The following is a 23,940-nucleotide window of genomic DNA, read 5'->3' on the forward strand; positions in this document are numbered from 1 at the left end:
CTGCTTGTCAGACGCGCTGAAAGTGTATACTCCGGATAGAAGCAAAGGAAATGCATGCTCTGCATCCACTGAGGGCTTTATTTCTTAAGTGGAGGTGGACTTGCTTCGTGTGTTAGAACTGAGCATTGAAAAAGGTGTTTCCTACTCTGAGAACACCCAAGTTAGAGATCAGTAAAGTTCTGATTGCGGTACAAGTAAAATATTCACTGGACTATATTGCATTTAAGATCCAGTAATAACTGCTGAGAGTTATTACCTTGTTCTTACTGGCTTCAAATCAGTTAGTGGTGATAAACAGAAGGTATCAGTAGTGTCAGAGGGGAGTTTGGTCATTGTAAAAGTGACTCATCCTTCTCTGAAGTGGGAATGTAGCAGAATACATATTCAAGCACCAGACAAGATGCTACTGGCTATGGTCCATTTAATATACAGCCACTCAATACTGTATAACCCCCCTCTGCCATTCTGTAGTAGCTTTCACTGACGCTGGAAAGGATTGCTGCCAATGGTCTCAGGACTACCTTTTTCATTTCCACCCTGAGGTGGTTCTCTGAGCTTCATCAGCATTCCAGTTTTCTTGAATCTCATCCCCAAGACTGAAGTTAACAGCCTTCTGCTTTCAAGCTTCAAGGAGCCTAGGATTTTCATAGCATTGTCACCCAGTAAATCAAAAAGCTGAGTGACAGGGACAATCAGAGAGGATGGCAGCAGTTGAATCCTCAGGACATTAGAGATCTGGAGCAAGTGGCTGAGAAAATTCCAGATGAGAGAAGAAATCATGGTGCACAACAGCTGGTGAAGAAAAAGGGAAAGAACTGTCATGACAATGATATTTTCATTAAGAGGTTCAGTTTTCAGTAGGATATAAATGGTGTGGGACCATAACTGCTTCCTTCTCTTGTCCACCCAACGAACTAACAAGCCCTTTGCTGTCATTATGTCATCTGAGGGACAAGTTTAAACTCCAGTTCTTCAGACTGCTCTGTTCAAGCTGATACGTGCATTTGTGAAGATCTGTAGGAGAACCAAATGGTGCTCTGACCAAGCCTGGGCTCATTCTTAGCATTTTTCCCTCTATTTTTAAAGCAACAATAATGGGGAAAAAAAAAATCTTACCACTATCTGATTCTGTATTGCCTTGGTGATGCTAGTGAAGTCAAAAATACCTTGACTTGAGATATTCCTGATTCCATGCTAGAGGTCAGCTTCAAGGCGTGGTTAGTCAAACAGCTACAGCAATTTAAGATGATAGCAGTCCTTAACTATTCTAGCCTAATAAAGCAGCCAGCAAAGCTGGTAGAAGTAAATGTGGGTAACTCTGAAGCTGTAATTCAAAAATCCAAGCAACAGAAATGAGTAGACAGGACTGAACAGTGACAGTGGAGGCAGAGACCAGCTTTTCCTTCCGAGCCCCTTCTGCAAATGCACATACAGTAAAGGAACAGGGAACGAAGACATACAAGACACTTATCTCTAACACTTTCAGATTATCTCTTGGGGTTTGTATGAAGCGTAAAAGGATTGGAACTGCAACATTTGCAAGGGGACTTCTGGCTCCATCTCTTACCAAGAAAGGGAAGAAGCAAGTCTAAGTTTTGTTACATATGCCTTTTAAGAAATCTGAAGCAGCTTTTAAGAATACATAATATCAAAGTTCTCAAACCATGCAAATCAAAGGAGAGTTTCTAGATACAGCTGAGCTAAACCCCTAGTCTTAGAGAAGGCAGCAATTTTCATTGTTTCAAATGCGATTCCCCAGGAGATGCATACATACCTTTAATAATGTATATACACATATTTATATCTGTACAGTCTTGTACTACCTTTAGCTTGGTCTATAACAGGATTCATTCTTACTCAAGAGGCAGAGGGAAAAAAATAAGAACTGAGGCACAAAAGCAGTAGATATGCAAAGAGATAGACTGGTCACGCTACTCACCATCATGATGTTACAAAGAGCACTCTTCTCATTGTGGGAGGATCTTATCTTCTGATTCTGAGACCAGCTGTCTGAAGCTGCAGGGAAAAAAAAAAAAAGTTTGCTTTTGGCTTTTTAGTTTTGAACTTAGAAAAGCAAATCCAGGCCTCATTTTTCCCATAGGCCCACCTGAACATGCATCCTCTTGAAATTCTGTACTGGATGTGTCATTCTGGTTTTCTTCCTCTGCTGGTTCACCTTCAAATTTGGGATCAGGCTCAAACTCATCAGAAGATTGTTTCTTTATTTCTTCTGCAGGGGGTACCTGTTCTACAAACAGATTTTAAAATACCATGTAAAGTATCTGTACATAACATTTTTTGTTCTAGCTAAAAGCCTTGTACCTTCTATCTATGATCTGGACAAGGTTTTCTGAATCCTTTTCACCTGAAATGAAGGATTTCCAAGCCCAGCTAGGCAATAAGAGGCCTGAAGAAGTGTTTGATTTTAACCAACTAGATTGTAACCAGCAACTATCTTAGGGGGGACTAATATAATGCACCAATTGCTTTTTTTTTCCCCACTTATGCCTGATGTAAAGAGGCATAAAATGAGTGGATATAACTTAATTAATCAAAAAGACATTAAAAAGAGCACAGTTCTATTTTGTTCTCTTAAGAGTGATTTAGAAGCACTTTAGAAGGCCTGGTGCCAACAACAGTCATCCCACAGCAAGATATTATAATAGTAAATGCAGTACACATAACCTGAAAATTTCTATTAAGACATGAAAATGTTCCAGAGTTGCTGTGTCCAGACAAAAGCTGATGCCCAAGCACAGCATAAGCATGTGGCAGAGCTACCCCTTACCCGCTCAAAATACGTACATCCTTCTCTTCTGTTTTACAAAAATCAGAAGTAAGCCATGCCTATACTGCTCAGGGTAGTTTTGTACCATTATCACAGCTTCATATGCCTGCGTTCTTTAATTACTGTCATTGCTTATCCACAAGAGCACACTTGAGTGTGTGGAGAAACAGCTAGCAGCAAGCGGAGACTTCTATGAGCATCAGCTACAGGTTAAGCCCAAAAAAATGGGAGCTGAGAGTAAAAACTGCAATGACCACACACATGCAGGACAGGAAGGGAGGGAAAAACATAAGCCTCAGTTGTGGTGAGCGCCTTCTGTTCCACTGCTGCCTGTGGGTCCAAAGGAATTGTTTTCTTGTCATTACTCCTATGGGACCTATTATAGGACTGGTTGCCATTATGCTAAGTAAGAACTGACTGCACCAAGTAGAAGTAAAATTTTATTTCAAGTTTGTTGAAGTCAAGTTTTGTTCTTATTTCCCTTCCTATAGCTGTCCTGCAAAGGCAGAATTGCTGCTTTTGAACATACGATTTATTCCTCAGCTGCAATTGCTTATGCTCCAGGATTAGCAAAACCAGCAAAGCTTTATCCCCAGGAGTACATCAACAAGCCTATTATTAGCCTAAATCAAAGCCTGTAAGTAGTTACTGACATGTTAGAAACAAGAATCAGCAGCAGATCAGAAATAGATGCACAATACACAAATAAATGAAAACTCATGTCCTGTTCCCTTCAAAAACAATTTTAATCTACCTCCACACTACTAAGAGAATCCTTTAACAGCTCCCCAGTAAAGTCTGCTCCCTCCCCTAACCCACAGAGGAGAACTGTATAACACTGGTGTTTGAAAGCATACAAAATTATTGGGTTAGGCTTTTTCTTGTTTTTCTTGGGAGGCAGGGAGGGGAGGAATTTTTTTTTTAATAGAAATATTTACTCATCCTTTACCTTTCATAAATTAAATTATGTTTGAGAAAAAGGGAAAGGAAGAACAGCTGACAGCATTTAGTTTTCTTATAAGCATTTTAACAGAAAAGCATAACAATTTGGATTTGATTTTTCCTATATCACCAATAGTACAAAAAATTATCTAAAAAACTAGCTTTAGTTTCTTTCTGCGATGAGTGGCGTTAGGCTAAAAATAGCACCTAGAATGCTTTAGAGATGAAGTTAATAGATAAAGTCTTTATGCAAAAGCATTTATGCAGTCAACTGCAGAACTTACCTTCATTAAGTAAAAGCTGTAGCCAGAAAATCAGTACGATCAATAGCAATACAAATGGCAAACAAAACCAGAAGAAAAGAAGAGGAAAGGTCAGCTCATTCACCAAAGGAACCAGAGGGTACCTCATTGCTTGCTTCAGGTTACGCTAGGTTTAGAACAGCTTGCTTGTTCCACTTTACTAACTACCTTTTAATAACTCCCGTTGCATCACTGTCTTAATCACAAGAGGACTGCTAATATTCTCAGCATAGATAGCAGAATGGACAGCCCTCTAAGAGCAACGAGGGAATAAAAAGGATTAAGTATGAGCTAAGAAGGAGAAGGGAGAAAACATCTGATTTGATTGTCCTTCCTTCAGCTGGTAATTAAAGGATAAATATTAATTAGAAAGCCTTCAAGGCTTATGTTAAAAATGGCAGTTAAAGGTAAGCTTGTAATTTCTGATATAGGGGAGATAACCAAGCACTTGAACTGCTGCTTGGAACTGGGTAACAAAGGTGACTCTTGAGAAACCAATAAAACAGACTTGCAGAGCTGTTTAGATGATGACTACCAGCTACTTAAAAAATATCTGTCCCAGGCACTCTCATTGGACATGGACCACATATATGTCCCACATTAACATGGACTCTATTTTTAACCTTGTCTGTATCTTTCAATCTGTTAGTGAATCCACCAGGAAAATAAACTTTCATATTTTAATTGACTTTCTGTTTCCCTTCATTCCAAGAACGGCAAGCTAGCATGTCTCATAGGATGCGTCTATATACACATTTCTTAATAAAGAAGTTTAGTAGTAATTGAAGAAGGAGCAGATATATAGCCTTGGTTACTTGATATCACTTCTGCAGCAGTAGACAAACCAGTTAACCTGTCTCTGTTTCTCCCTCAATAAAATAAAACCATTATCTATCACTTACCTTACGGGGGGGGGGGGTTGTTTAGCAAAATTGTTTGTTTGTGTAGCTCTCAGAAAACCTTGGATAAGAGCAGCTATGTAAGTGCACATTATGAATGATTGCATGCATTTAATGTTCTTGCTTGTGTGCATGTGTTTGTTTTCACATAGTAACAGCCCCTTGAAATGAGCCTTTTAATCCAAAGATCTAAATGAACTTTACAAATTCTTATTAGCTCATGTTAATAACAACCCCGTGTGATAAAAGACAGCTATTATACCTACTTTGTGCATTGGGTAAACAAGTGAGAAAAGCCATTAATGACCTGAGCTTCAAGGATGCTAAATATTTGCAGTCCCCATTTCACATAGTGGGAGTTGTTGTAGGTACTTGGCATTTCTGGATGGATGGGATGTTAGTGGTTAATCTACAAATACAATGACAAGAGTGACAGCAAAATCCAGGAGTTTTAGTAGTAGCGCGTTTCTCCTAGTCATAAGTGCATTTAAACTTCAAATGTGCAGAAAATCCCAATGTAAAAGGAAAAAAAAAATAATAATTCAAACTTATTGTAGAATATGAAAACATTTGGATACACAAGTTTAAATTAGAAAGTCTGAAAAGGAAAACAATGACAGAAGACTAACCCAGGCACATCCATTCAACACAGTAGAACGATTAAAGAAAACCCCTGATTCCTCATGCCTACCTTGTTATATCGAGTGGTGCTGTCACCAAAGTGAGAAACTTGAACCTCTCAGGGCATATCCTGGTTCTTCACTAAGCTAATCACTCGCTGCTACATTTTGGGAGAATGGCGTAGTTGTTCCCATTCAGTTTGTGGGTGTTGCAAGCTTGCCTTTGCAGCAGGACACTTTCCATTTTGCACACTTGCCTCTTCCACGAAGGATCAGGGGCACAAATTCAGCAGTAGTCAGTGGAAAGGGAGAGGACATCTCAGCAACAGCTTGCAGCCTTCTGAACGTGGTTCCCTGTTTTGGCAGAAAGAGATGAAAGCTGAACTACAAGGCTTTGAGGAAATGCATGTTACATACGTGTGACTTTCCAAAGGCAGTCCGACACAGGACAGGTAGCACAGGGCAGCTGCTGTCACCTGGATCAGAGCAGCTGTTGGCTCTTCAACTTGAAAAAGGTCAGGCAATTATGTGAAAAGTGTGATTAGATGTTGAGCACACAAATTGGGGAAGTAACACCTGCTGGGAGGGGTTACTATTAGTACCTGACAGATGAATTTTGAAGCTTGTAAGCTACTACTGGTCCTTAACAAAAAGTGATTAATAAAAGCTGAGCTCGAGGGTTCTGCCCTTCAAAGCCTTGAAGTGGCACAGGGCCCTCCAAGCATGGTAATTAGCATTTGGGGGGACAAACGAGCATCTTGGTGGTAATTAGTACCATTACACCTGGTTAGAGGCTGCGTACTCTAACGTAATGCTTCTTTTGCAGCAGGTTATCGTGCCCTGCTGTTAGTTATTGCTGTGTTGGGGTGAGGGTCAGCCGCACCTCAGCTGCCAACCCCGCAACAGTTATGAGGGACACAGCCTGCTCAGAGCCTCACCCAGCTTAACCCCGAGCACCCCTAGAGATAGGGCACCCCCAGCCTTTCGGGACAGCCCCCCTCTGACTGAAAACCCCACAATCTGCCTTTTCGGGCGCCTTCCCGAGGCAGCCCGGCCCCGGAACGACGGGCAGGGCTCGGCGCCGCCGGCCGGAGGCAGCAGCGGGGAGGGCTCAAGATGGCGGCGGGCCGGGTGTTCGCCTTCCGCGACGTGCGCTGGGCCCCGGACCCGGTGCTGGCGCCCAGCCCGGCCGTGCGGAGCCCGCAGCCGGTGCCGCTGGTGATCGACAACGGCTCCTTCCAGACCCGGGCGGGCTGGGCGGCCGCCGACCCCTCCGTCCCCGCCGAGCCCCTGCTGCGGTTCCGCTCGCTGGCGGCTCGTAGCCGGGGAGCCCGCGGCGGAGCCGGAGCCGAGACTCAGGTGGGCAACGACCTGGGCAGCCCCGAGCCGCTGCGCTGGCTGCTCCGCTCGCCCTTCGACCGCAACGTGCCCGTGCAGCTGGAGCTGCAGGAGCTGCTCCTCGACCACGTCTTCCAGCGCCTCGGCGTCTCCTCGCAGGTACCGCCCGGGGGTGCCCGAGGGGAGCCCCCGGTGTGGGGCGCGGCCCCGCAGCCTGCACCCTGCTGTCCCCCCCCGGGTCCCCAGGGTGTTTTCAGCCCCCCGGGGTGGCGATGAGGCGCTGGGTGTGTAAGGGAAGCGGCAGGGGCCGCTGGCAGGGTCCCTTCCAGTTCAGGTGTTGTGGGTGTGTGGCCAGCTCCCGTCCACACCTTAGTGTGTGCCCAGCAGAGCCGTGGCCTGGGCCAGCTCTGGGGCACAAAAGCTTTGCCTAGGGCTGAACTAAGCCCCTGCCAATTCTCAGTCACCTTTTGCCTACTCGTTCCACGGATTTTTCTTCATGTGTACTTTCAACAGTGTATATATGCTTTTAACATCCATTTTTCTCTACTCCTAGGAGTCTGTTCCTTGGCTGAATTAAAACTGAAAACCCTGCTGTAGACAAGCCTTTTTTCCCCATAAGTGCCAGGTGTAATTTAACTTAAGCATTCAGCAGCCTGCAAGTGAAGCGCTTTCTCCTTGCTACTTTGGAGGCGTTGTTGCTGATCTTTAAAAGAGGAGGAAGGATAATTACCTGTGGATTTTCTTTGTCCTTTCATTTGTTTCTTTTCTCTTGTCTCTCACAGGGCTGTGTTGATCATCCCATTGTTCTGACTGAAGCAGTGTGCAATCCGCTGTATTCGAGGCAAATGATGTCAGAGCTCCTCTTCGAATGTTACCAGGTTCCCAAAGTGTCCTATGGTGTGGATAGCTTGTATAGTTTTTACCACAACAGGAGGCAGAACTGGCCCTGCAGTGGTTTGGTGATATCTTCAGGCTATCAGTGTACGCATATTTTGCCAGTCCTAGAAGGCAGGTGAGTTCTTGATGTCTTAAGTACAGTGCAGCCTCTTTGTCAGTCATTGATTTTTATTTTTTTTCAGTGATACAATACCTGTTTCTCTAGCATTCATTGTTGCATTTCCTGCAGAATATGTTCTTATCAGTCTTAATATATAGTGAAGAGGAAAAGCTAGGTCTTCATATCTTGTGAAGTTCTGTTGAATTTTGAATTGAAAAAGCAGTACTGTCCTTGTGCAGAACTTGTTTTTAATTACTATTCATGCGTAGATCCATACTTTCAAATGCAGACAGGGATATCTGTCTTAAGTAAGATCAGGTATTAAAAAGCATATTGAATTTAAAGTAGCTTTGGGACAAAAGAAAGTGTTCTCTGAGATTTCTGCAGTCCTTAAGACTTTGCTCATTCTGATTATGTGGCTGCATTGTTTTTGTGTTTTTTTATTTATTTTTAATTTTTTAACTGTTACTGCTTTATGAGGGGGCTTTATGACATCCAGCAAAGCTTTCAGATTTTCAAAGCTTACACCTGGCCAATTGCAAAGTTTTATAGAGGTTAGAGGGACTACTTATAGTTGCACAGAATCGTAACTTCCCTCCTTAAAATAAAACAATGTCTTTTGTTGCCATAACTGAAATTATCATTTTTAAAGCAGATCCTTTCAGAATGCATCTGCAAACAAAGCAGTGTTTATGGTTATTGCCTGAGAAAAATAACAGATTTTTTTCGGAGAAATGATTCTTAAAATATTACCATGTTAATAATCATCTGTACGCTTGACCGTGTTAAAAACGAATAATGCTGAATGAAGCAGGAGGTCTGTTTTACAGTGAACTTTTAATCTTTTCAGTTCCATTTGTTTCCCTTGCATTTTCAGGTTGGATGCTAAAAACTGCAAACGTATTAATATTGGAGGGTGTCAGGCAGCTGTGTATCTTCAACGCCTCCTACAGCTGAAATACCCTGGACATTTTGCTGCCATCACTCTCAGTCGCATGGAGGAAATACTTCATGAGCATAGCTACATTGCAGAAGACTATATAGAAGGTAAAAACACTTTATTAATCACAAAATACCCTTCACGGAACCTTAGATCTGAAAACTCGTTGTTCTCAAATTGGCTAGGGTTCAGGCTCAAACGCTCTGCTTCTATTTTGCTTTTCTTATGGGGATCTTTCTTTTAGTCTATTACACAGGAAAAGCTTGTCAACAGTTTCAGAGTTCTGTAGCATTTCATGAAACTAAATTGAATTTTAGAAATCCTTTCCATATTAGGTCAGACTTCTCTGTGAATGATAATAGATTATTGCAGATGAAAATTCCCTCCATTACGGCTGGGAGGAGAGAAGAGACATTAGTGTGCACTTCCCACTTCTTAGTACTTAGTGTTTACTTCACCCTGGAGAACAGAGTGCTAAAAACCATTTGCACTGAGTGTGTGGCTGGAAGGCAGTGATAGAGGTAGCTAAATAAGGGGGTGGCTTCCAAGAGGTGGGCAGGATCCTAGGCTGGACTGTTGTCTTTCTTTGAAGTCTGAACTTAGCATGGAGTGTATACACATGTGAATCACCCTGTTCAACCTGGTAAAATAGTTCCTTTACTCTCAAAACTTTCAGAACTACAGAAGTGGAGGTCCCCGGAGTACTATGAGAACAATGTGCACAAGATGCAGCTGCCTTTTTCTAACAAACTACTGGGAAGCACCCTGACATCCGAGGAGAAGCAGGAGAGGAGACAGCAGCAATTGCGTAGGCTTCAAGAACTCAATGCGCGCCGTAGAGAGGAGAAGCTGCAACTCGACCAAGAAAGGCTGGACAGGCTACTGTATGTACAGGTAACAATGGCAGATTTCTGGGTAGTCATTTGGGAGAAGTGTAGGTTGCTCTCTGAGCTTTACCCAAAGGTTCTGTGTCACTGTAAAGGAGCTGTAACTGTCCTGGGCATTTTCTGATATGTAACTTCAAGGTTACTTGCAGCATAAGAGAAGTTAATTGATGCAGGTGATGCTTGCAGGTTTTGAATAGTACTTTTGTGAAGTATTCTGCTTGCTGTAGGAGCATGCACAGCCATCATTTATTGTAATGAAGGCAGAGTTTATGTACATCCATAGTTGATTTCCACGTGGAGTTCATCACAAGCAGCTCTGATCCGTCTGTAGGAACTTCTAGAAGATGGTCAAATGGATCAATTCCACAAAGCTTTGGTGGAGCTGAACATGGACTCTGCAGAAGAACTTCAATCTTATATCAACAAATTGAGCCTGGCCGTTGAACAAACGAAGCAAAAAATCCTACAGGCAGAAGTCAATATTGAAGTGGATGTCGTGGACAGCAAACCAGAGGTATAACGTTTTCACCATTCTTATCTCTGAGAGAATCAAGTTTGTGCCTTAAAATGTGCCCTTTCTGTAAATAGCTGCATTATTGATGAGCTAAGCTTCTCCTTTAACACACTCCTTGTGAATTGGGCAACTGCTCCTCACTTCCATCTTTCCTATGCAGTTACAGAAAGGGAGTTTTGGTTGTATGCCTGAAATCACTCATCTTGTGCTGCTCATCCCAGATCACTGTGCAGTACCTGATAGCTTGATTCCATGTAACTTTAAGCAGAACACCTAGGCTTCATGGCACTAGTTAAAGTGTTACAGCTATGTTAAATCGTTAAGTTTCCTCAAAGATTTCTTGACTATCTTTAAAAACCTGGGGGTGGAAAAAGGAAAATAGCCCTAAAAGGTAAGATCAGTCTGAAGGTACTGCTCCCTCTGTACTTACTGCTGGCAGCATGTACTGGCCGGTGGCCTTACTTCAGGGTGAGTTGGTTTGGGGGTTGTAAATGCAGCAGGTAACATACCGATCTTGGTCATGCTGCAAACCAATCTGTCTTTACTTTTGCATTGCTTCTGGTGAACTGATTTTTAACGTACCTTAATGATTCTAAGATTCTGGCATACCAGGCCTTACTTTTTTCAGTGTCTGAGAATTAATGATGTGGCATTTTGATTATAACATCTTGAGATTTAAGTACTTACAGGTCAAAAACCATCCTTAAATGTCTGTAGCCTAGTATTAAAGATAGAGAAGAACTATTAAGTTATGTGGTTTTTTTTTTAAATGTTTATGTTCTTTGCTTTTGGGTGCAGGGAACTCCATGCTAAACAGCTAACCCTTTGCTTTTGTTTTGGCTACATTTGGTGCAATTAAGTAGGATGCTTTATTCTTTTAAATTAACAATGAAAGATTAATTGCTAGGTTTGGTTGTTGGAGGTTCCTTGAAGAAGAGAAGCATATTTGTCTGCTTTGCCAGGCTAACACAGGCCCAGTACATACCAGTTCTAAAACATTGTCTAAGACTGCTTGTATGTTCACCTTTCAAGTTGTATAAAACCTTTATAGTTTTATTAGCCTTTCCTTAGGAAAAGGTAGAGAAGAAAACATAAAAATGAAGGATAGAGGTGAGTGATGCCAGATGGAGTTCTTGTGTTTTATTTAGCAGTTGAGACATAGCCAAAACTAGCTGGTGAGCTGGTTTCTTCTGGGTGCTGCTTCCCCTATCCTTATCAGGAAAGTTTGTGTAAGAATCAGGAGGACTGTATCTGAGCAAAATGGAGGTAGATCATGGGTTTTACACTTGTCTTCTGTCAAAAGAAAACATTGTAGAAAGAGACGAGCAGCTCCTTGTGACTTTGCCAGGTGGTTGTGCCCATGTCCCAACATGTCCGTTTTGGATCCCACACTCCTCCTGTTTGCTAAGTGTAGTCTCAGACCTTAAATTAATTGGCAAGCCTTTCTGATCATTTTGCACTTTGTGAAAAAATGTACTATTATCACCAAATCCCTTTGTGAAGATAGGCTGGCTCTCCTATATGTATAGGCTGTATAAAGGAGACTAAAAGCTAATTATTCTGTCCCAGGGTCTGTGCCAACTCTTCAGCTGAGTTCTGTTTTTTCCTGTTGCTTTTTTCTTTTTTTTTTTTTTTTGTGGGCAGGGGGTTAGAAGACAAAAAAAAAAAATGGAGACAACTTCAGGTGACTACTGTTTGCTGTAACAATCAATACAGCTTGAACTTCAGTGTTGAGTAGCTGCTTGTTTTTTAAATGAGGTAAACTTCAGAAGGCTTAAATGATCTAGTTGTATCCCATGCTGGCATTACTTGCTAAATGTTGCAACAGATTTTTGTTTAAAAAAGGTAAAATGACAAAACCAAACCCTCAGCAATAAAATCCAAAAGCTATTTCATTAAAATACAGAAATAAATGAAATAACGAATTGTCCCTACTTCATAACAGTGCTTTAGTCGTGATACTTCTCATTACAGAGGAGCTTTGGGAGCAGAGGAGCTTCGTGTCTGTGTGAAATGCAGCTTTTTTCAGTGTAGCCCATGTGCAGATGCTAGGCAGTTGAAACTAGGCAACTGTCAAAAACTGTGTGCTAGCTTTGTAGCTAGCAAATATTTGTTTTCCAGTCCCACACAAACAGAGCAGGGAATTAAATGGTAATTAGAGCAGTGAGAGCACCAAGTTTCAACCAACTTAGAGCTATTTTAATACGTTGTTGTACTAGGGAGTACGTTACACTGTACGGCTAGGCTGTGGTCCTGGCAGTCAGCCTGGTGACTAAGACCTTTAATTTCTGAGCTGACCTCAAGATAACTTTTTTGAAAGTGCTTGATTTTTACGCTTTGAGTGAATGTATTTCTTAACACCTCTTTTCTAGGTTGGTCATCCTTCTGTTTTTGTTTTTTTTTTTCCTTCAGTGCTGAAGAACAGCATATTCAGTTTCAAGTGTGTTTTAGAGTTGAGATTGGAGGGAATCTGGGTCGAGTTTTCCAAGTGTCATCAGAATTGAAGTCATGTATGTGCCTACCATATCTGAGCTAACCTTCCACAACCTTCTCTATTTCCAGACCCCTGATTTGGATCCACTGGGCAGTGAACAGTCACTGGAGGATGTGGAAAGTATTAATGAGTTTGAACCTTTATTTGCTGAGGACCAGCCCGAAGCTGAGAAGCCTGTTGCTACAGTACAGGTTTGAATTCTGTATCTACTTCTCATGCCAAAGGTTACTGCCTACTGGTAGTCTAGCTAGTGTGCTAACATTTCTCCAAATACAGACAATGTCTGCTCTTGGGAGAGGTGCTTAACCCTCTGAACAGAACACCAAGAGGAGAAATGTTCTCCATCATAACTGATGGTTTGGGGCATGAATGTGCCCACTCTTATCTCTACAGGCAGTGCATGTTATAGCAGTTCTGTGCTTTTAGGGGGAAAAAGTCCTGCTTAAGTTTGTGTGTGTGTGATCCATAACCCAATATCACATCGCAGTGAACAAAACTTTCATTTGGTACGATTGAGCCATAGAAATGAGTGGCAACAAATTGGGGGGGAGGAATAAGAGAAATCCATTTTCTTTAACCTTTTGTAACCTTTTACAGCATTGTCCTTTCTCTGAGATAATGACTTTTTTTTTGTAAAGCATTGTTTGAAAACTTTAGTTACTATAGGATGTTACTATTTAGCATAATTTTCTAATACTTCTCAATCTTGTTTTTAAAGCCCGTGTTTAACCTGGCAGAGTACCACCAACTCTTTCTTGGCACTGAAAGAATCAGGGCTCCGGAGATTGTCTTCCAGCCCTCCCTGATAGGTGAAGACCAGGCTGGTATAGCAGAAACTATGCAATATGTCCTTGAGAGGTGAGTTTTTGAAGCTAATAGGCATGTTCTTCAAACAGGCTGGTCTTGTTTCAATATCAGCTTTTGCAATACTGGTGGTTACTTAAAAAGAACTTGAGAAATATGTTTGAATAGTTCTTTTCGGTAGGCTTGAGCATTGCAGGTTAGAGATGTCTTTCTGGTCTGAAGGCCACATGTCGCCTCTAAGTCAGTGGTCTCCAAAAATTTTTGATCATGCACCCGTATAGTTTTAAAAAAAAAGGCACAAATCCCCAATATTTGTATATTTATAAATTACAGATATGTGATGCTGTGCTAACATTATAAAACACAATAGAAATTTTAAAAGGATGAAATGTCTTATTAATGCTACAGAAATTAGTTTTAGTCCCCTCAGTGCAGCAAAGATATTGAGTTGATGGAATGCATTCAGAGAAGAGCAGCAAAGCTGGTGAAAGAACAAGGACATAAGGTGTATAAGGAGTGGCTGAGGGAATGGGGTTAGTCTGGAGAAGCAGAAGCTGAGGGAGACCTCATTGCTCTCTTAAACTGCCTGAAAGGAAGTTGTAGGGAGGCGGGTGTTGGCCTCTCTTCTCAGGTGACAACTGATAAGATACAAGGAAACAACCTCCAGTTGTTCCAGGGTAAGTTTAGACTAGATAGTGGGAAGAATTTCCTCGTGGAAAGGCAGTGGGCGTTGGAACAGGCTGCCTGGGGAAGTGGTGGAGTCACCATCCCTGAAGGCATTTAAGAGATGTGTGGATGTGGTGCTCAGGGACTTATTTTGGTGGTGGCCTTCGTAGTGCCTGGTGGATGGTTGGATTTGATTTTAAGGATCTTTTCCAACATAACTGATGCGGTGATACTGTGAAAAATAGTTTCTTCCCACATACCCATGGATTGTCTTGCTCATGTCCCACTTCAGAAAGTACTGGTAAAAGTTGTAGAGGGAAATAAAGAACCCTTGTAAATATCCATCCCCAGAAACAATATGCTAGCAGTATGTTTTGTAAGACCAAAGCCATCTGTGGTGTCTGTAAGGTATGGTTCAGGCACACTTGCTGGACACCTATTTCTGGCCAACTTAATTAACATTAGCAAATGTAACCCCTCAACCTGTGAGAACATGTGAGGTTGCATTTTCTGGGAGGCAAGAATTCCAGATCTGCTGAGTTGTTGATTTATGGGGGTATGGTTCAGAGGACTTTAAAGGTTTTCTTCTGCCACCCCAGGAATTTGTAGAAACCAAATGAGCACAGGGTCTCATGCTGGTGAAGTGAAGGAAATTTCTCAAAGTGAATCTTGAAGGCAAACTATCAGTGTTTTCTCCATAGCTGTTCAGTTTATAGGAATATTGCTCTTGGAAAAGGTTAAGCTCTTTTGTTCCTTGCAGGTATCCAAAGGAGCAACAAGCTATTCTTGTCCAGAATGTCTTTCTCACTGGTGGAAATGCGATGTACCCTGGACTGAAAGCTAGAGTTCAGAAAGAACTCCTCGAAATGAGGCCGTTCCAGTCATCTTTTCAGGTACGTGTACTGACAGATGAACAGACTTCACAAAAACATCATGTGTTAAAAAGTATTCCTGTCTGGGAGAGGTATGGAGTGAGTGTACTTAGAGCATGGGATGGAGAATGTTCCATGACCAGGCATATGACAGCTGCTTTGACTCCGAGAATGATGGTGAAGCAAAGATACAGTTGATGTCTGAATAAGTTATCAAGGGTAGAGTTGCCTTGGAAAAGGACAAGTTCCTTTACCCAAAAGACTGTGCATGCTCAAGCAGGTACATTTGGCTGGAAATCTGCCAATTTGGACAGTTGGCATCTGGAACAAATGGTCTCTGTTAGGGATAGCAGTTGGGACGAACACAGCTCATTTCAAAATGAAGTTATCTGTTTGACTTGTTAAATGTAACAACTGTGGGATAGCAGATAATAGTACCTATCTTACAAACCTATCGTCCTCTGCTACTTTCTCAATAGCACTATCCCAGCTGGGGAAGACCCAGAGCTTGCCATGCGTTTTGTAAAAGCCTCTCTTGCTGGTCTGAAACTAGCTTATGTACCAAAATCTACTACTGTCTCAAATAGCAGATCGCTTTAAGCACAGGAGGAGAAGAAAAGCAGTAAATCTTGTGGCAGTTTGTGGTCCTGTAACAGGTTCTGTAACACTTGCTGTGTGGAGTGACTTTTTGTAGCTCTGAGCAGGGTGTGACTGACAAACTACCATGTACCTGGCAATTTTAGGAAGGATATTGCTTGCTGGTTTGGGGTCCATAGGTTGTCAATGGGAAGAGAATGAGCTGCTTTGAATATCACTATTTCTAACAGAATAAGGATTTCTTTCCATTAAAATATGTTCCATAGTTTGGTTCTGTCAAAAATCTGTCATTTCAGATATTTCATATGGTACTTGCACGGTGTCTAGTCTAGCCTGCCTGTAATTGCAGCAGGAAAGCATTTTAAGCTGCAGTGACAGGAATCACTTAAATAGAAATGGGATCTACACCAGTGGAAAGGACACGTGTGGTCTTTTCCCCACATACTGTGATTTCTTAGCCTGCAGCATTGCTGGAATTCACAATGGAGCACTTGATACTTTTTTTGTGTTACTACCAGGTCCTCCTGTGTTGGCTTCCAGCTGTGAGGGCTGCTGGTTGTGAATGTGATAATACAGGCTTTGTAGTCTGTAGAAACTGCAGTCTCATGGTGAACTGATCTCAAGGTGAAAACATGTCAGATCCTTCCCTAGTGCTCCTTTCAGAAGCACTGAATTATCAGCTGAGACTTCTGAAATTGTGATTTGCATCCTATACTATTCTAACCAGCATAAAAAGGACTTTTCTGTGTTTAGTTTTTAAACAACTCAATATTCTCCTACATTTATTGTTGTGTTTTCCTTCCATCCAGGTTCACCTTGCCTCCAGCCCAATTTTAGATGCCTGGTATGGGGCTAGGGACTGGGCAGTGGAACACATGACCCGTGAGGAAGGCTGGATAACCAGGAAGGACTATGAAGAAAAGGGGGGAGAATATCTCAAGGAACACTGTGCTTCAAACGTTTATGTTCCCATCAGACTTCCAAAGCAAGCCCCACGGACTACAGAGGCACTAGCACCCAGCAGAGCTCTGACATCTAGCACGGGCAATCCTTGTGAGCAGGCGTAGCACAGAGCCTTTGCCACAGCCCCCCAGGGGGAGATAAAAGAGCAAAGAGAAGAGTTCCCTGTGGTCTTGCAGTCTGAGCTGTGCGTGGAGCACAGGCCTCAGCACAAAGCATCTCATCCAGCCCCTTGAAGGGGCAAACGGCCGAGCTGCTCTGGGGCAGCACCTGGCACACGCAGCGCTGCTGCTGCATAGCGCGGGAGGGCGAGTCGGCAAGGAGGAACACAGGAAAAGTGCATTCCGGAGAAAAGTACAGCCTTAGGAACTCTCATAGTAAGACTTCGGGATTTTGCAAATGTTTTATATTTTTTTATTAAAACTTACTGCTTGTATGCCACTTTCGTGGTGTGATTCAGAAGCTCGACTTGTATCATGCAAGGCAGTCCAGCAGGCGTCTCCCTCGCTCGTCACAGCGAGTGCTTCTCAGGCTGTGTCATGCTGCTGGAGGCCAGAGGGGCTGCTCTCTGCCTCCTCCTGAGGCTCCCTGGCCTTGTGTCTTGTCCGATGTCCATCCCGCTGCGTGCTTTCCGCCAAACTTCCCCCAATCAGGGGGATTCTGGATGCTTTATGTGGTTGTTGGTATTACTGACGTTGCTTGAAACTGGAGACCTGACGTAACGTGTGGTCCAGCTGTACAGAAACAGCCCCCCATAAAGCACAGTCCAGAAGGAAGCTGAGGTGCACGTAGTGCTCAGGTGGTTTTACAGGAGTGGTGGCTGAGCAGGGCAGCTCTTGGTTGGGGGGGAATCTCCTCTGCTGCTCTTCAAAAGCTGGCTGGAAGCACCTGTTAGCTGCAAAAAGCTTGCTGGTGTTTCATGATAACACAATCCACTGGCTTCCTCCACTGGAAGCCTCTTGATAGCACATCCCCTGAAACAATCGGTGTCAGCTTCATTGGTGCAAGGCTGGGAAATAAGAGGACTGATGCTGTGTCCCCGCCACGCCTGAGGTGGTCTCAGTGTTGTGATGAATGCTGACACTGATGTATCAGGGTTGACAGCCACTTCAGATGCTCGGATTTGGCATAATAAATCCCTTTTAAATTGCTTGCAGTCTAAGAGTAGATGATGGTCATCAAAAGTCTCTTCATCAGTAAAGCAAACTCTTTGCTTTACCATGGCTGTGTGTGTTTCAGTGGTTTGACCTCTTTAATGACTGCAGGCTGTGAGTGATGGTACGTTGTTGAAAAATGCGGGTTTGAGCCAGGCCCCTGTCCTGCTGCACAGCACTCTCCACCTGAAATTTGACCAGGGATTCAGTTCTCACACTGAACGACTCCCTGTTGCTTTCCCAAAAGAATAATCGATGCTGAACCGAAACCCAAGCAGACTGCAGCAGTTTGGCAAGTAAACCTCTAGTCTGGAAAAGGTAAGACTAGGGGGAAAATATCCAGACCATAATTGGAATAAGGAAAGTAAACAGGTGGTGGCTTGCAGTCCCCGAAGAACTGCAGAGCTCCAAGAGAAGTCATCTGGCAGAGTGAAAACAAAGGATGTGAGGTACTTGGTGCTGAAGCGTGGAGTTTATTGCCACAGGATGCAATACGCACATTGCTGGATTCAGAAAGCATTACTCAGACACCTGACCTTAAGAAAAATCTGCTATCAAACACCGAGGGCACGCCCGTGTGCAGGCAGTCCTGCAGTCATACATGGCTCAGCAGGGGGAAGAGCTGTCACCTGCTCCTGTGTGGTTCCCTGAGCTGGTTGCTCTTCGTAGCCTGGCCCTAGCTGGATGGGGAAGGGAGTTTGCTACCTTCAGATGGCCTCAGATTCGGCCTGCCGCTCTGTCCCCAGCTGCCCGGAGGCCTGCTGCTTTTCAGGAGTATTACGGCAATTCTGCAGGTGTTTAAGGAATGTGGCAGAACGTGCTGTGCTGACAGCAGAAATGTTACACCCCAGCCAAGTGTCTCTTCTGATCTCAGCTCGGGTGGGTGAGCTGCAGTGCAGGCTCTGATGGCCTGTTGCTGTTTGACCCCTCTGACAGTCACGGCAGGAGCAATGCTTGTGGTGCAGAAACTTGTTCTGGCGCTGGGTGCTGTGCAGAAAACTTCCAGCATGGAAACCTGAAAGGGTCTCTGCAGAGGATGGTTACATTGCTTTAAATGTTCGGCCAAATCATTCCAACCACTTTTTTGTGGGAATTCAAAGTCTGATGGAGTAAAGAAATGCCAGATCAGCTGCCTAAACACCTTCAAGGAAGCATAATTTTATCCTGTCCTAAATATTAGCAGTTAATTTGTTACTTTATCCTTGTAGCAGCTGGGGTAATGAATGACCTTGGGCACTACGATTACAGCCAGAAGCTGTGCTAAATATGCCGGTGGTCACTTAATTGCTTGGAGTAGCAATGTGAAAAGCATGGATGTGGCAAAGCAGGATGAATTCTGCCTGTTTTGGGTTTGGTTCCCTGGTACGTTTGCTGTAGTGCTACATGAGCAGTGGCACAGAAGTGGGACGGGGGTGGGATGTTGAGGGCAGGCAGACGCAGCGGTGTTCATGTTGACAGCAGCGTTGGCTGAAGTTCTCCTGGAGCTCCACCACTTGGATGCTTCTGTGCAGGGTTTTCTCGTGCCCGTGCCAGGAGCTGGGTGTCTGTTTTCCATGTAACTGTCACAGGGTTCACCAAACCCAAAGGGGCTTGGAACGTTTCTTCTGTGCAGTGGCTTATGCCACCCTATTCCAGGAAGAGGCCAGGAAAGCACCTCCTCGTCTCTTTTTATTGGGACTTCCGTGGAACTGGAGGAACTGCTACAATGAGAAAACCAGATATTGAAAAGAGTTCTGTGGACAGGAAACCTGAAGTGACGCTGTGAGGGCCTTTGCCAAGCGGTTGTAGAGGTGCCACTGAGTGAGCTGCTGCGTAAGCAGCCCTAAAATCTGTAGGGTGTTTGTCCTCGCCGACAAGTGCAGCCGATCCTGCACGCCGACAAGTGCAGCTGCCAGGTCAGAGGTAGTTGAGAGGTTCACGGTTGGTCCTTAATACCTGAAGTTCAAAGCAAGCTGTAACCTTATTATGCAACCAAGTTATCGCCTAATTGAGGTCAAAGAAGGCAAAAGTACAAGCTGCAATTCGTCAGGCTTGGCGAGCTCGTCTATTTAATGGAAACGAGAACTCAATCTGGGTTCCACCTTTTGCAGGGTCCCTAAGATCTGCTCCGAGTGGAAACACCACGTCAGTGAGGAGCCCTGGAGACCAAACAGAGCACGTGTCTGCTGTCCCAGATTTCCGTTCGAGCCGCATACAAGGGTTGCTTTTGGTCTTGGAGGCTTCTTACATTTCCTACGCCATCACGTCTTCAAACAGTAACCATTCCTTGCTAAATCTCCACTAGGACATCAAGATTAGAGCTTTTTGCTCCAGTTATTAATCTCCAGAAGAGTTAATGTGCTGTGTAAGACAGCATGTCAGAAGAAAGAGAAGATGCCCATGAGCTGTCACTTAAAATTTAGGATTATCCCTCCAGAGGCAGCCTGCAAGGATCCTGTAGCAGCCCATCGTAAGCGAGAAGTTTTGAAGCTTGTGTGGGATGAGCAGGGGAGGGCAGGCTGCTGTAATGGATTTAACATTATCCCCCAAGTCAGATGGTGGGATTTCCACCCCGGTTCGACACGTCAGGCGCAGAGCAGCTGTTCCAAGTCCCATTATTCACTCCCACTGCTTCGTGCGATAGCGAGCCAGTCCCCGAGCATCAGCTTCAACAAAACTGCTCGCTCTTAAAAGGCTCAGGCTGCTGCTTGGTGTGCCAGGGATTCTTCACGCCGCATTTTGTGCCCTCTTTTCAGAGGCTGGGTTTGCTATATTTAGGTGATGCACACCTTTTGCCCCACTTCTTCACGAGCCCAGCCCTAGCTCTTAGGATGGCAAAGTGCCATAAGTTCTTGTTGTTTGTTTGTTTGATTTTAATTGTATTGGGTTTTCTCCATCCATAGGGATCTTTTTTTTTTTTCTTTTTGCTTGCAATTTCATAATGCAGTAAAGACCATAATGATAGCGCTACATCAGGAGCCAGGAGACGTGCATTAATTTTCATCTCTATTTACTCCTGACAAGCCAGTTTGTGCTCGTTTGCTTCGACCTTGGTTCTCTGTCTCAGCATCTGTAACAGCAGAATTAACCTGGGAGGCATGCTGGCAGAGACTTTTCACGCGGTGCAAAACTGCAGAAGACTGTAAGAGTGGTGGGAAGGCTGGAAATGGGGCTGTGGGGAATGGGGCTGTGCTCATTTAATGCACATTTAGGCCAGGTGGAAGGTCTTCCAACCGCCCATTGCCTGAAGCCGGGTGAGGCAGGCAGTGGGGTAAGAATCACTCTCTATATATTCTTTTATTCTTAAGCAATTGCTACTGATCACTGTCAGAATATGGAACAAGCCGGATTTATGGGCTGACTCAGAAGCTTTTATGCTCTTAAAATTCCTGGTTTTAGGCAGGACAGGATTTCTTTGCCTATTAATTTATTTCAATAGGGAGGTAAAGTACAAAGCAGCTTCTCCCTTTACCTGTCAGGAAATAAAAGTGACGTGCTGGTGGGGAAAACATCTTTTTTGTTGCCAATGGGCTTCCTTGTAGGCATCTGGGTTCCTGCATTTCCAAGAGCTGTGAAATCAGGCTGTTAAATCAAGAGGAAGCTCATCCCCAAAGGATCCTCTGGGCTACAGTTGTGGCAAGTCTGACTGGACTTTACAATATTCGGGTAAAAAATATGGCTTTATTCAAACCTAGGTGACATATATTCCAGAGGAGAGAGACCTTTGGAAAGCATCTGAGCTCTTTGCATTCGGAGGACATGCGCTGGGGTAACAGAGCAGGCGGCCTTTAAACTGGAGCCCTATCACTCAGGTTTTAGGGTTCAAAATGCATCAAACTGCTTGGGAGCAATGAGGTTTGGGCCTCTGGCTGCCATCAGGAAGGCGGCGGTGTGTCGGGTGCCTCCCTCAGGCAAGGGAGCCTTGTGGACCTCTGGGTGCGAGAAGTTCAGGAGGACGCTGGTGATCTGCAGCCCCAAAAGCCTTGGAGCTGCTGTGGTGGCACGTGGGGCTGCTGTGTATGGGCTGTCCTGTGCCCCCGTGCTCAGAAGGGGGGCCGGAGGCTGCTGGCTGAGGCTGATTTCCCACCTCTCTAAATTATCTCCCTCTTTCTGCACCTCTTCCTGCTGAATCCTCCGGGCCCAACCTCGCAGGGGAGGTTGTCCTGACAGAGAGGGGAGGCCGAGGGCTCGCTGCCTCTTCTGAGGCTGGCTGGGAGGCCAGGTCCAGTCTGTAACAGCGGTTTTTGGACAGCCACATCTTTCCCCGAAAGAGTTTGACGTGGAGATTTTGTTCTTTGGGGTGTTCTCGCTCTCTTCAAAGGAGAAGGGTAATAAATAAGGAGCACGAGCCTGACTCACGCTGGTTTCTGTGGTCCGAGTGGCAGCCCAGCCACGTCAGGGGAGAACCAGCCCCGCAGGGCCTGCCCTGGGGGCTGGCAGGCACTCGCAGGGCTCCTCTGCACAACTCTAGAAATAACTTTGTTTACTCCTCGATTTTATAACCTGCTGCCAGCTCTCCGGAGGCAAAATACCCTTAAAATGTCCCCAGCTGTTCCCTCGGATGTACCCACAGTAGCGTGCCCCTGGGATCCGCCTCGGGTTTTTACGGGAGGCCAGGAGGGCTGTTACCAGGTAGATGCCATCTGCTAGCGCTGGCTGTGAGCTCTTGGTAAGCTGCTTGCATAATACCTTGCACAGCTTGTCAAGTATTAGGAAAAGCAGCTCTGGTTCCTGAATGTGGCAGGGTTGGGTTTTTTCCTGTCATCTTTAAACTGAGTTTTACGTCCCCTGGGTTAAGCGTTGTGCATTAGCAGGATGCTCCTGGCTGGCACTGCTGCTCAGCGCTGGGAAATGTTTCAAACCCCGGTCCTTAGATCACTATAATTTCTTTTTCCGTGCTGCAGCTTGGTTAAAATATACCCCACTCCTCCTCTCACCCCAGATTCCTGCCACATACCTGGCATTCCTTCATCTTTAATGAGATGAGGGAGTGGGGGATTTCACCCTCCTGGAATTTTAGAGGAATACTAAGTGGATTTCTCATGAAAAGCCCCATTTAGGATACAAATCTCCCTGAAAGATAGTCCTTGCATGGCAGACCTAGCTTTGTCTGGTAATGGCAAACAGTTTGGAGTTCCTCATTTGACTGTGACTTTCTGCTTGTGCTGTGGTGTTGGGGCGAGCTCCAGGGCTGGTGGCTGGAGCAGGGCAGGCTGCTGTAGGATGGGGACACACGTGCCCCTCCTGGCTGTTGGCATTTGACTTTTCTGCCAGTCGCTGTGATCTGGCCAAATTCTCCATACAGACAAGGCAACGTAAAAGCTGTCGAGGGAAAATAGCTCCGCTCCAGGCTCTGACAGTTTACCCTAATGGACATAAAGCTGCGGCCTGGACCTGGTGGTGGACCCTGGGAGATGTTGAGGGAGAAGAGCATCACCACCGCAGGGCTCTGCCCTTGTCCACCCGTCAGAAAGGGCAGGTTGAGGAACACAAACCACAGAGCTCTGCAAGGCAGTGGGTTTTGGAGTAGCAGCACCATGTGCTGCCATGAGCATCTGCTTTGGAGGCACCATGAGCTGGGCTGTGAGCACGTCGGAGCCTACTGAGATGCTGCTGTGGTAGCCCCACACCATGGTCCATGCCCCATTCTCCACACAGGGGCTTTTCTGCAGTCTCGTGATGCCAGGAACTGCAGAGCAGACACAAAGGCACCGGCCTGCTTTCATCCAGCTCTGTGGTGGCAGAGGGCCACGGGCTGTCCTGGCTGCGGAAGGAACAACGGGGAGGAAAGCTTTGATATCCCCAGCCATGGACACCTTGGGCGGCGCAGATGGAAGGAACTGGGGGCTGGGGGCTCCTGGTTTGCTTTTATCCTTTGTTAGGCGCTGGTGACTTCTGGTTGTGGAGCCGCTGTGACCTCTGCTTTGGCTTTGTTTATGCTCTCGCTGATGTTGTTTGCAGCAGGCCTTTGATATCCAGCTCCAGCCGGGAAGAGCTGAGCCTGGCTGCCCACAGCACACTGCAGCCTGGCAGAGATGGGGCTCTCCATCTCCCGGGGAAGACAGTTGTGTGCTGCCAGGGGCTGTCCCCAGGATGACAACTTGTGCCCAACACCTGCCCTTCCCTGCGACCACAGCCTGCCAGGGGAGCAGCAGGCACGGCGAGAGCTCAAGCTCAGGTGGGAGCA

The 23,940-nt window shown here is 44.9% G+C and overlaps 2 protein-coding genes across 3 annotated transcripts; one reads left to right on the plus strand and one right to left on the minus strand.

The window, feature by feature from the left end:
* Positions 1 to 45: 45 nt before the first annotated feature.
* Positions 46 to 4,485, minus strand: ADIG (adipogenin). Of its 2 annotated transcripts, none has more exons than XM_021266927.4 (4): positions 4,201 to 4,485; positions 2,108 to 2,248; positions 1,940 to 2,016; positions 46 to 792 (listed from the first exon to the last, which is right to left on the minus strand). In XM_021266927.4, the coding sequence occupies exons 1-4, from the start codon at positions 4,220 to 4,222 to the stop codon at positions 478 to 480; spliced, it is 555 nt and encodes a 184-aa protein (XP_021122602.2). In that variant the 5' UTR covers positions 4,223 to 4,485; the 3' UTR covers positions 46 to 477. The 2 variants fall into 2 exon arrangements, with proteins under 2 accessions (XP_021122602.2, XP_012947641.2); XM_013092187.5 differs by having other exon boundaries at positions 4,015 to 4,402.
* Positions 4,486 to 6,193: 1,708 nt separating this feature from the next.
* On the plus strand, positions 6,194 to 17,061 carry ACTR5 (actin related protein 5). Its single transcript, XM_027472951.3, has 9 exons — positions 6,194 to 7,048; positions 7,672 to 7,901; positions 8,764 to 8,933; positions 9,503 to 9,720; positions 10,045 to 10,227; positions 12,790 to 12,912; positions 13,440 to 13,579; positions 14,952 to 15,084; positions 16,470 to 17,061. The coding sequence occupies exons 1-9, from the start codon at positions 6,668 to 6,670 to the stop codon at positions 16,725 to 16,727; spliced, it is 1,836 nt and encodes a 611-aa protein (XP_027328752.1). The 5' UTR covers positions 6,194 to 6,667; the 3' UTR covers positions 16,728 to 17,061.
* The last annotated feature ends 6,879 nt before the right edge of the window (positions 17,062 to 23,940 follow it).

The sequence above is a fragment of the Anas platyrhynchos genome, chromosome 21 (assembly GCF_047663525.1).
Source record: "Anas platyrhynchos isolate ZD024472 breed Pekin duck chromosome 21, IASCAAS_PekinDuck_T2T, whole genome shotgun sequence".
Lineage (NCBI taxonomy): Eukaryota > Metazoa > Chordata > Aves > Anseriformes > Anatidae > Anas > Anas platyrhynchos.